This window comes from Sorex araneus, chromosome 4, assembly GCF_027595985.1.
Source record: "Sorex araneus isolate mSorAra2 chromosome 4, mSorAra2.pri, whole genome shotgun sequence".
NCBI classification, from domain to species: domain Eukaryota; kingdom Metazoa; phylum Chordata; class Mammalia; order Eulipotyphla; family Soricidae; genus Sorex; species Sorex araneus.
In genome coordinates, this window is record NC_073305.1 from 123874172 (window position 1) to 123886384 (window position 12213).

Sequence of the window (12213 nt, forward strand, 5' to 3'; positions counted from 1 at the left end):
TCAGGTGTTTCATTAGAATAATAATATCATCAGCCCCTATTATGATGATAGCCACTCAGCAGGAAGGCAGAAGTGCTAATTGCCATATTTCTATTGACTAAATCAAAAATGTGTACTTGAAGGAATTGGGTTAGAAAGAAAATTAAACTATGTAAAAACTTTACTTACAAGCTTTTTTTTTTAGTTCTTTTAATGTTTTGGTATTCTAATAATTACAATAGTAAAAGCATAACTATAGGGGCTGTAAAACTACTATATAAAAGGGCTACATAGTAAGAACAATTGTTAACATACATTGGATACTATGTGTCAACATGGTAAGGAGAAATCACATACAGAAACAATAAAACATATAAAACATTCTTCTCTGTGAGCTCATTTTATTGCCTTTTTGGGGAGGTGGCTGGGAGACTGGCCATACTTGGCTGGGGTGCTCAGAGCTTACAATCCTGTCTCTGAGCTAAGGGGACCAGGTGTCAAACCTGGGTCAGCCTTGTGTAAGGCATGCACCATACTCAATATACTATCTTTCAGGGCCTTTATTAGCCTTTTCTAAATAAATTCATAAAATACTTAAATACTGACACAGAGCTGTATATAAACTTCTTAGAGCACTTTCTGACTACTTTATCTTAGAACCTACTAGAGGACTTTTTATTATTAAAGGGATGAGATAGAGGGTGTTTTGGCTCTTTCATCTATGATACTATGTCAGTGTCAACTGACCTTTACAGTCGATAGATGATTTCTCAGCTCCGTTTGGCACTCCAAAGAGTCAAGTCCATCAAAGAATGCTCCATAAAAAAATAGTTTAGTCCCTACACTTTATATAGAATGAGTGATATCCTATATATGACTTAGGTTCTCCCAACTCCTTATAAGACTACTAAATCAGGATTTCTACCTTAAAACCCAGAAATCTGGTTATGGGAACCACTCCCAGTAAAAATACTGAAGAAAAAAAAAGAAACCTATGGCTTCCAAGATTGTAGATGTTATTTTATGGAAGTAATGGGTTGTTATAATAGTATACTCTTCAATTCTAAACATTAAAGAAATTATAAATAATTAGAGCTTTAATTAAACAAATCTAACTTCTGGATTAATCTTAAAACTATTTAACAGGAAAAAACATGTCTTATTAGAAATAAAAACAATAGCTAAAACCTCTAAGTTTTGAAAGAAATCATGTTGTTGCTTAAAAGATTTAACAAAATATTTTTGTGAAGAACCTTTAATTTTATTGAATTACAAAAATCCACTGATGTTTCTAGAGACATATGTTTTCCGATCTTTAGCAATATTACATATTTTAAATGTAGAAAAATTCCTCTGGATAATCTAATTCCAAAATAACTGAGAACGAAGCACTGCAAGAGTTTAAGCAATATATTGAAGATTAAAAACTAATAGTAAGGCCAGGCAGTAGTGTTGAAGTTTCTTTGCCAATTTCTACAAGTTTCTTTACCATATTAAATTGTAAAACCTTGCTAAGATTGCCATTTTTCAGAAACTTTACAAGTTGCAAACTGAAGTTGAATTGACCTCTGTAGGATTATTATTTGATTTTTAGTATTTCTGCTCATTTACTTTCTAATTTTTCTATAAAAATACTTATGAATTTTTAAAGTTTTAAAAATTAAATCTTACTGTTTCATCTGGTGTTCCATGGCGATCAAACCGGTAAAGCGATGCTACATGAGTAATAATCCACCAACTAAAACCTAATGGATCCCTGGGCTGGGTTACAGGAAAAGAAGATCTTCTTTGGTCAGTTGATTTTTCAAAGAGTGATTTGAGTACTTTATTCAACCAGTTCCAAAATGACTATGAAAAGAGAGGAAATACGATTCAATTAAAATGCTCATTTAAAAACTCCTGATTTAGGCTTTACCCCCATTTCCATAATAAAACATACATAAAATACAAACCATGTGTATATATACGTATATATATATGTGTGTGTGTGAGACATACACACACTTGTTAATAACAAAAAAACATGAGTTCAGAGAAATAGTACAAAGGGTTGAGCACAAGCTTTGCATGACAGAGGCCTAAGTTTGCACCTCAGCACCACAGACTCCTATGCACTGCCAGGAGCATCCCCTTAGCACCAGGTAAGCTCAAAGGCTAGAGAATATGCTTTGAGCCTCAAGCTCAATCCCCAGCAATGCACGGTCCCCCCAAGCACCTCCAAGAAGAGAGCATCCCAAGCACTGAGCCAGGAATATACTCCAAGCACTGCCAGGTGTGACCTAAACATCAAAAAAAAAAAAAAAAGGAAGGAAAAAAAAAAGAGAGATCATCTGTAAAATATTGAAAAATTGATACCTACCATTTCAATACAGAAATATCCCATCAACTAAGGGGAAAAACTTGCTGAGATCACTACTGACAAAAATGTGAGGAAAAAAATTTTAATAATACTTAAATTTATACTTCAGAAATATGATTACTTATAGTTAGTAATTTTACTCCCAAAATAAGAGCTTAAAATATAGTTCTTGTTAAACCAGTAAAAAAGTAATCATTATTAAAATCAGACAGCAGGACCCAAACTCTAAATTGTGGAAAACTGAAAAGATTCTCATGAACATTTAAAGGCACTTGTTCATATATCATAAGGTATCTAAGTATCATTTCATAATGAATTATTGCTATTCTATCTTTTTACTACTTATCTACAACATGAATTAAAACCTCATTCTGAAAAGTTCGGTCAAGTGAAAGAAAATGAAAGAAAATTCAAATAAAAGAAAATGAAAGAAAATTTCCCCATCTTTCCCTTCACACTTTTCTTCTACTTTCTTGAAAAAAGATACTATGAAACTGATAAAGAGAAACTCATTTTATTTCTTTTGTTTTGTTTTGTTTTTCGGGTCACACCTGGTGATGCACAGGGGTTACCCCTGGCTCTGCACTCAGGAATTATTCCTGGCGGTGCTCAGGGGACCACATGGGATGCTGGGAATCGAACCCAGGCCCGCTGCATGCAAGGCAAACACCCTACTCACTGCGCTATTGCTCCACCCACAAAACTCATTTTATTTCTTCTGAAATCTAAATTTGCTACATTTCTAAACTATTTTCTAAATTATTCTCAGGTATTAAATTTAGCCTATAAGGTTCTTGATAGAACCAAAAAAGAACTTGAGGAAGTAAAAGAGAGACAAATCTTATATATCTCCTAGATGATTCTTATTACTAATAATAGGGTTGAAATAATAGAAGGCGTAATTCAATTATTATAGCATAATAGAGAACATTCTGCTACTGTTCTCTTTGATGGTGGTAATTCTTTCAGAGAAGGATATCTGTGAGATTTTTTCTTGCCAAACCATTGAAAAAAGCTGCAAATATAAGACAAGGACTAAGACACTTGCACTGCATGCAGCCCACCTCAGTCTGATCCCCTGCACTGCATATGGGCCCTTAAGCACTGCCAGGAGTGTAACCCCTGAGTCCAGAGCCAGCAGTCAGTTCTGAGTGCAGCCAGTGTGCCCTACTGCCCCCTAGAAGAAAACCAAGAAAACTTAATAAAATCAATTAAAAGAATTAGTAACAATAACACACACATCAATTCTACAACTTACTTCTGAGACAGACCGTTTACTTCTGTGGTCAAGAAGATGAATAAGTAGAACCCATAACTCTTTAAAGCAAGGACATGGGCAATGGTGACTCACTAATGCTTCAGAAGGTCTAACCTATAGGAAAGATTCATAACAAGTAACTTATAAGGATGTAAAATTTCACATGCCATTGATTGCCCCAAACATTTTTAAACCATTATTTACATGACTTTAAATTTACTGTCAACTACATGGAACTGTTAAATAACATGAAACTGTTATTTAATTTATTTTGGAAATTGGGGGGACACACCCAGAGATTCTCAGGGTTTACTCCTAGCTTTGCACTCAGGAATCACTTCTGGCAGTGCTTGGGGAACCATAAAATGCCAGGGATTAAATCTGGTTGGCCTTCTGCAAGGCAAGTACCCTAGTAGCTGTACTATCTCTGCTGGCCTCATGGAATGTTACATTTTATAGAACGCTACATTTCATTGATCTTTAAAGTTCCATGTTGAAACTAAAAGTACAGAATTGCAGCACAGAAAATAAAATGTGTGCATTAATCCTCCTGATCACTTTTCTGCAGAGAGCTATATAGTAAATATTTGAGATGTTACTAGCAATAATGGTCTTTTTCACTATTCAACTCTGCACACTGTAATAAAACATGAGTTAAAAAAGGCTATCAACAGAAGCATGTAAAAAAGGAAGGAGGCCACATTCCAATAAAATTTCTCTTACAAAATAGATAATATTCTAGATTTGGCCTATGGTAATGATTTCCTCACCAGGATCTAATCTGTCAGTCACACACACAAAAAGACTCTTAATATAAAGATTAGTATATAAATTTGATTCATGTGAGGCAGACTGAAAATTTTTACAAATCAGTTATTAGAAATACATAAATGTTAAATAACTATCATTTTTGCCATAAATCATTCTCAATTATATAAAAAGTACAAAGGGAGAACTATGCCTGGATTTCACAATATAACCATTATTTTAATGTTTTATGCAATTATAATAAGACATAAATTAATATTTTATTATACATGGTAATCCACTATATAAATTACCTATCAGCATACAGAAATTTATAAATTTTGATACTATAAAATTTTAAAAAATTGATATTATATGACAAACTAAATTTCAACTTATAAATTCAATGGCTATAAGGTTTATATTTGTAATCTGAAATATGTAATAATAGTCTATTAATATGTACTATTAGAAAATGAACATATTTTGTAATACCTATAAAACACTATCTGCAGTAAACATTCTTTAATAAATAGGTCAGCAAAGACATGTAATTTCCTCAATTTTAGGTCTCAAATAGGCAAAAGCAGCCTCTATTTAAACCTAGCACTAATTTAAGTCCTCATTTATACTTTAATAGGTAACAGCAATACAATAGATTGCTAAGGGTTAATCTCTCCTCTTCGGACAAACGTTAGATTTCCAGTAATTATAAGCATCTTGTTTTTATTTTTAACAAGTGAAAAGTTTATTTAAAAAAGAAAACCTAAACATTGCCTGTTGTAAATGTTTAAAACAAATAATTTTTCTATTCAGCCTTCAATAAAAGTAAATACAAAGTTATTAAAATTAGCAAATACAGCACAGAGCATCTATTGAGGTCTATTTAAACTAAGTATTGAAAATACAAATATATTTTTAAAAGTATTACCTTGTCATACCTATTGAGTGACAGGCTTATTAAATCATAAAGCAGATTCTCACAATGTTCTTCAAACAGGCTGACGTTGGTTAAATTGTCACCTGCCAGATTCATAAACTGATAACCATATACAACCTGTTCTAAAAATGTAATAAAATTAATTTTATTTTAAATTATAATAGATGTTACAAATTCAGAAGGAGAAAAAGTTACTGCACACCTTTAACTTTTTTGACAATCTAACATTAAGTTAAAAACAAAATTTCTGGCATATGAAAGTTATTCTTCGAGGGTGATTTTTTTATTTATATATAAAGCACAAATAAAAATTTTAAAGTTTTCAATCCTTTAATATACATAATTCGAGACATTTCTTTTCTTTCCTTTTTCCTTCAGTTTTGGGGCCAAATCCAGTGGTGCTCATTGCTTACTCCTGGCTCTGAGCTCAGGGATCATTCCTGGCACGGCTGGTAAGACCTATGGGTGCCAGGGATCAAATCCAGGTCAGAAGTGTACAAGGCAAGTGCCCTTCACTATTACTCTGGACCTTCAAGATGTTTATTAGTGTCATTATCATTGAAAAGCAATGATGCATACCACTTAAAAAAATGTACAAGTGAATCACTAGAAAATCTTCCTCCATATTACTAACCAATGAAACTCTTTAAAATATTCTTTCAATACTAACAAACTGACCACATGCAACTGTTCGTGGCATAAAACAAAGTTAAGGTAATAGCAAATTTTGTATCTATATTTGAGCAATAATGACTGCTTCTGATGAAATACAATTGAAATAGTCTGTATAAAATGAAATCATTTATCTGTACATATTTATATGTTTCTTTTTATATGTTAGTGTACCACATACACAAACCAGACATTAAGTCACTCACTGAAGAGCAAGTACTGAGTTAATGGATGGCTATACAATCTAATTAATGTTTACATTATACTTAACAAAAAATGTTGTGACACTGATAATAAAACCTAAAAATTCATAAATCAAGACCAAAATTGTTAATGTGAAAAAATAATTACTATTTGTAGGATAAACTCCCAGTAACTAATTTTTTAAGAACAAAAAAAGGAACAGATAATCAGCTGGTTATTTATGAAGCAAATATAGACACAAAATACAAAGATATTCAACTTCACTGGTATCATCTTTTCACACCAGTTTGCAAAAATGAATAGTAACAGTATTCACTCTTAGCAAGAGTGTGAGGGAAAACACACTTACTCTTAGTTTAGATATCCTGGAAAAACTTAATATATAGTAACAGAGCCAAGGATCCAATATTAAAATTGTGAAGTGCCATCACAATTCTAAGAATATATTCTACACAATAACTTGTAGAAATATTCAAAGCTGTTCAGTAAAGTATTATTTACAATATAAAGACATGGAAATTAAACATTCAAAAATAAACTAAAGTATGATATATTTATAACATACAACCCTTAACTGACTTAAATAGAAAATTTGTATTAACACAAACAAATCTCTAAAATACTGCTAAATGAAACATTACACAGAATAGCATGATACAATTTGTGATTTTAAAAAAAGCCTACAATCTTGGGGCTGGAATGATAGCACAGCAGGTAGGGCGTTTGCCTTGCATGCGGTGGACCCGGGTTCGATTCCCAGCATCCTATATGGTCCTCTGAGCAAGGCCAAAAGCAAAAAAATAAATAAATAAATAAATAAATAAATAAAATTTAAAAAGCCTACAATCCTACTGAATATCTACATTGGTATGCCAATAGAAAACATAGAAATATATACAGGGCAAGCTGTCTCCAATAGTTCTCTCTGGGAAACAGTGAGTGGTAAGACTTTTTAACTTTTGTTACCTTTTTAACTTTTGTTACCAGTTGATTAAAAAGAAAAATCAGAAAGTGCTCATTACTTTGGTGATTTTTAAAAACTGTAAATTTAGATTTTAAAAGAAAGGTATAAAACTAAGAAATTCATAACTCACTCATTTTTTCACCCAGCATGTGAAGAATTTCTAGCACCAGCCAATGGATATCTAAGTGGAGATGTAATAAATGCCATGATGGTGGGAAAAGCTGTGAATGACATTATCGAGTATAACTGAGAATTCATAATACTTTACTAGTACTTTTAAAGCATGTCACAACAATCTTCTTAATGCACAATGATAAAGAACTAATTAATCTAGCACCATTCAAAACCTCAGAGAAAACCTCTGTCTTGTTCATTAATAGATTCTTCACTGGAGATCTTTGAAAGCAGGAAATAGTCATTCTGGTGGTTAAAGGCAGACCTTCCCTAGGGCTGTCCGGCACACTTGTATAGCAAACATTCCTCCCTGCCAACTTCAATTCTACCAGAGCTGCAAGGTAGCATAAAAATTTAAAAATCACTTATTTTCATCATTTTGTTTTAGGCTTTGACTAGGAGAAATGTTCTTTAATGTAGGATGAATTAGTTTTATAATTCTATGAATTGAGTTAGTACTGCATTTACTTTTATTATTATGTATAGTGATTCCCAATGATGAAAATTCACGTACCAAATTTCACAGAAATATATAAACATTTAATTTTATCTTACACTTTGACAAAGCTACATTCCTACAAAATGAATACTATTCATACAGATGAAACCAAGTAAAAGGAGAGAGGTTTAAAATTCAGGGAATCGCACTGAGAATTATAATCTATATTTATTTAAGGTTCCACTTTCCTATGAAAAATTGGCTAAAATTACATTCATAATTTGAGTCATGATAACAATATAACTTAGTTGGCAGGGTGAGGGGAGGTAGGGTGGGATAGTTTGGGTTATGTCCAGCTGTGCTCAGGACTTACTCCTGGCTCTGCACCAGGAGATCACGCCATATATCAGGGATTAAACACAGGTCACCTGCATACAAGGTTAGCACCCTATTACTGTACTATCTCTCTGGCTCCAAATACAAATTGTTAAAAACCATAAGTCAGAAGGTATGATTATCACAGGTAAGAAAAGGGCATAAAAAGAAGTCTTAACCATTTTCCAAAAATTTTCAGAAGTCACAATAAACATAGTACTGTGGTTTTGTAGGTATATCTTCTATAAGATGATGTTCTTGATTTCTATTCAAATAAAAAATAAGTTTTGCTCATGAGGTAAATACAAATTTTTGAAAATAAAGGTTATTTTATTTACTTTAAGACTTTTAAATTCTTATACTGTCAATCACTAAATTAGCTTCTGTTTCAAACATTTTTAACTTTAATTTATGTAAACTTCTGTGAAATGAAATTCTGGAAAGCAACAACTACATAAAAGTAACAAGTACATAAAAGTTGCTATCTGCCTAACAATACATAATAAAAGGAGAGACAGAATTTCAACTCAGATTGTCTACGTTGAACTCATGACTAATATTTTTCACTCATAAGAAATATCCTTGGAGAGTGAAAAAAGGAGCTAAAAAAAAAAAAGGAGTAAAAATTAAACAGGGGTCAGAAAGATAATACAATGGGTAACACACTTGCTTTGCACACAGCTGACCCAGGTGAATCCTGGAACTATATATGGTCTCCTGAGCCTGCCAAGATTGATCTCTGAGCTAAGTGCCAAGAGTACAAGCATAACTGAGTGCGGCCCCCAAACCAAAATAATTAAAACAAAGCAAACCTTAATTTGATTATGATTTACGAATGCTCCTAGATTAATATTGGGAAGCTCAAATAGATGCCCAATATACAAGATTAATCCATGAAGTTCAGCAACCAGAAATGAAGGCAGCTGAGCCTCCAAAGTCTCATACGGATGCACTGGAACATAGCTCTCATTGTGTAATTTCAAGTACCTGAAAATCAATCAGATAAAATAAACAACCAGAACCTAAGGAAATACACACTCAGAAGTTCATGCAACAACCAAGAGTCATGTAACATCCTACCTGAAGATAAAAACTTTAACATAATGAAGAAATGTTACACACTGCTGCCTAATACCATCCGCCTTGCTGTGCAGGGTTGCTATCTGTCCTGAAATGAAAATAGATCATGTTAATCACAGCTTAAATAATCAGTGGACAATGGCAACAATTTTTCAATGCTAAACAGGAATTAATTCCTGGTGTTCTCATTTCTTCCACTAATTCCCTGACGATTCTTCCATGTAACCCCCCAAAATATGCTCTTAATAAGGTCACCAAAAAAGTTTATGTTGCTCTATCTGTTGGAAACTACTTGCCAAATATCTTGCCCTCGAAACACCCTCAGCCACACCTGGCTCCATTGTCACTACACACAGTTAGTTTTCTCTCTTCCTCCATGTGTCCTTTCTCATTCTTCTGTAGTGGCTCCTCCTCAGCTCTACAACTAATAAGGAAGCTCCTCAAGACTCAATCCTTCTCCCTGTATATCTCTTCCCATATAAATGGCCCATCAATTTTTTTTTTAGTTCTAAATGAGAACAATCAAAAAAAAGCTCATCTATATTCGAGACCTGACCTTTGCACTCTAAACCCTGCCTAATATCATACACTAGTTGCTCAGATAGTGTCAACAATACATCCTTGACTTCTTCCAAAACCTGAGCATGATGCTAAAGCTTCCCCTACGGACTACTGCATGGTTACCCAGCTCCTACAAGTCATTCTTGACTCTTTCGATTCCTTCAATTTCATATGTAATCTATCAAAGCCCTACAAAATTTGTGACCAGCTATACATTCACACTATTCATTTTCACTATATTTTAGAATACAAGGTTTTGTTCTACTATACCTGAGTACAAACTCTGTTTGAAATTGTATCAGTTCATGATCCTCCTAAATCATAATCCATAAGACTGCTACACTTAGAAAATAAAAACTCCTTCTAATAACTTGGAAAGTTAAAAAAAAATATTAGTAGTTTCTGTCTTCTCCACTCACCAGTACATACCATTTTCCCTTTCCCTTCAACATTTTATCATCAAAAATTATCTGGGAGTCTGCTATATGCAAATATTCAACACTCAAAATCAATTCTCTACCAGCAAGAATGAAAAATAAATAAACCTTATTAATATACAACAAACTATCTGCAGAAGCTATTCTATAACTAAATTAACACTAGACTAAAGTAAACTTTTAAACAGTTCAAACATTTACCGCAAATTTCAAAAAAGTGCCAATGGATTACAAAGTATTAAAAGAGTCAAAGTGAAGCACTGTCATCGCACTGTCATCCCACTGTTCGTCGATTTTCTCGAGCAGGCACCAGTAACATCTCCATTGTGAGACTTGTTGTTACTATTTTTGGCATATCGAATACGCCAGGCTCTGCCATGCAGTCGGAATACTGTGGGTAGCTTGCTGGGCTTTCCGAGAGGGACAAAGAAATCCAACCTGGGTCGGCTGCGTGCAAGGCAAACGTCCTAGCCTCTGTGCTATCACTCAATGTTAAAGAAATAAAAATCTATAAAACAGAACTGTAAAATGTTTAAGATCCATGACACAATAAATTACTAAATATTAAAAGCAGAAAGAAAAAGGAAAAAAAATAGTACAGAATCAGGTGGCAAAAATCAGTATGAAAAGACCCAGAATGGAAAAAATAAATAAAAATAAAATAAATAGAAACATTCAAAAAGTCCCATTTCTCCGCACCCGCACCCCCAGAATGACTGACGAAGAGGAAGGAGCTGCTTGGGACACCAGCAGCCCACCAGCAACCTGCAGTATGTGACTCGAGAGTTTCCGCCGGGTCCCCCGTGCGGAAATCTCTCTCTCTCTCCTTCAACTTTTTCCCTGGACTTTAGACAGAAACCCAAAACCTAATGTCATCTTAGTATCAGCAATATGTAATGGTTCCTTCTTAATGGGTTGGACTTTTGTGGGTGATCCTAACAAGAATAGTAAGTATTTTGTTGAAATATTGAAGGCAATCAAAATGGTAGCCATCTCTCTAGACTGAACTAAGCTATATCCCCACGCCGGCTGAGAAGAAATATCCTTCTTTCTTGGGAAGAAACGTGGTGTGGTGTCAAACATAGTGTGATGTCCATTAAGCAAACAGACCTGGTGGCGTGGGAATTGGAAATAAGGGGAAAAATTAGGTACATGGACCAGCGGGACGCTGGTGGTATCTCGAGCCGGAGCCGATATCAGCGCAAGACCTTTGGTTCCAGAAACTGCTTGCAGACACTCTATTAGACTATCAACTAAGCCAGAGCCCCACGCCGGCTGATGACGGGAAATAATCATCCTCTTCGGTTTTTTTCCCTTTGTCAGACAGCGTGGCGATTACTAAACAGGCGTGAACTCAGTGGCGCGGGGCAAGGGGGAAAAAGAAAAGTTATGTAACAAACAGCAGGACTTAATATCTCTATATTCTTAGTAATGGAGAACTATCAAATGCCTCATTGGCAATAGGACTGTCTTTTTCTTTTTGGGGGGAAACCCCAGCAACGGTAGTGAGTTGTGTGTTGAAACATATCACGTACAAGGGTGGGGACTAGGGAGGTGGGAGGGGGCGGCAGATATACTGGGGGGGTTGGTGACGGAAGATGGGCACTGGTGAAGGGAAGGGTGTTTGAATATTGTATAACTGACATAATCCTGAGAACTTTGTAACCCTCCACTTGGTGATTCAATAAAAAAAAAAAAAAAAAGCAAGAGACGTAACAAAAAAAAAAAAAAGAAACATTCAAAAAGTAATGAAAGAATCTACTGTCAAATAGGTTTAAAAAAAATACAACTGTGTATACACTCTAGATACTCAAGATGATACACAAAAATGAAAAATAAAAAAATTTTCAACATGAGGGGCCAGAAAGATAGTACCACATTTAAGGTGCTTGCCTTGCATGCAGCTGATGCATTATGTCTCAAGTCCTGCCAAGGGAGACCTCTTGAGCACAGAACCAGGAGTAAGTCCTGGGCACGACTAGATGTGGCCAAAACAAGCAATAAAAATCTCAAAATTATATACC

At 34.2% G+C, this 12213-nt stretch overlaps 1 protein-coding gene across 1 annotated transcript in view; it reads right to left on the reverse strand.

The window, feature by feature from the left end:
• The window catches only part of MMS22L (MMS22 like, DNA repair protein), a 120799-nt gene that overhangs the window by 102488 nt on the left and 6098 nt on the right, over positions 1-12213 (reverse strand). The window contains exons 5-10 of the mRNA XM_055136031.1: positions 9192-9279; positions 8924-9098; positions 7254-7344; positions 5275-5405; positions 3597-3710; positions 1651-1827 (exon numbers count right to left, since the gene is read on the reverse strand). Coding sequence (XP_054992006.1) covers positions 1651-1827; positions 3597-3710; positions 5275-5405; positions 7254-7344; positions 8924-9098; positions 9192-9279 — 776 coding nt within the window. The remainder of the gene's footprint in view (positions 1-1650; positions 1828-3596; positions 3711-5274; positions 5406-7253; positions 7345-8923; positions 9099-9191; positions 9280-12213) is intronic.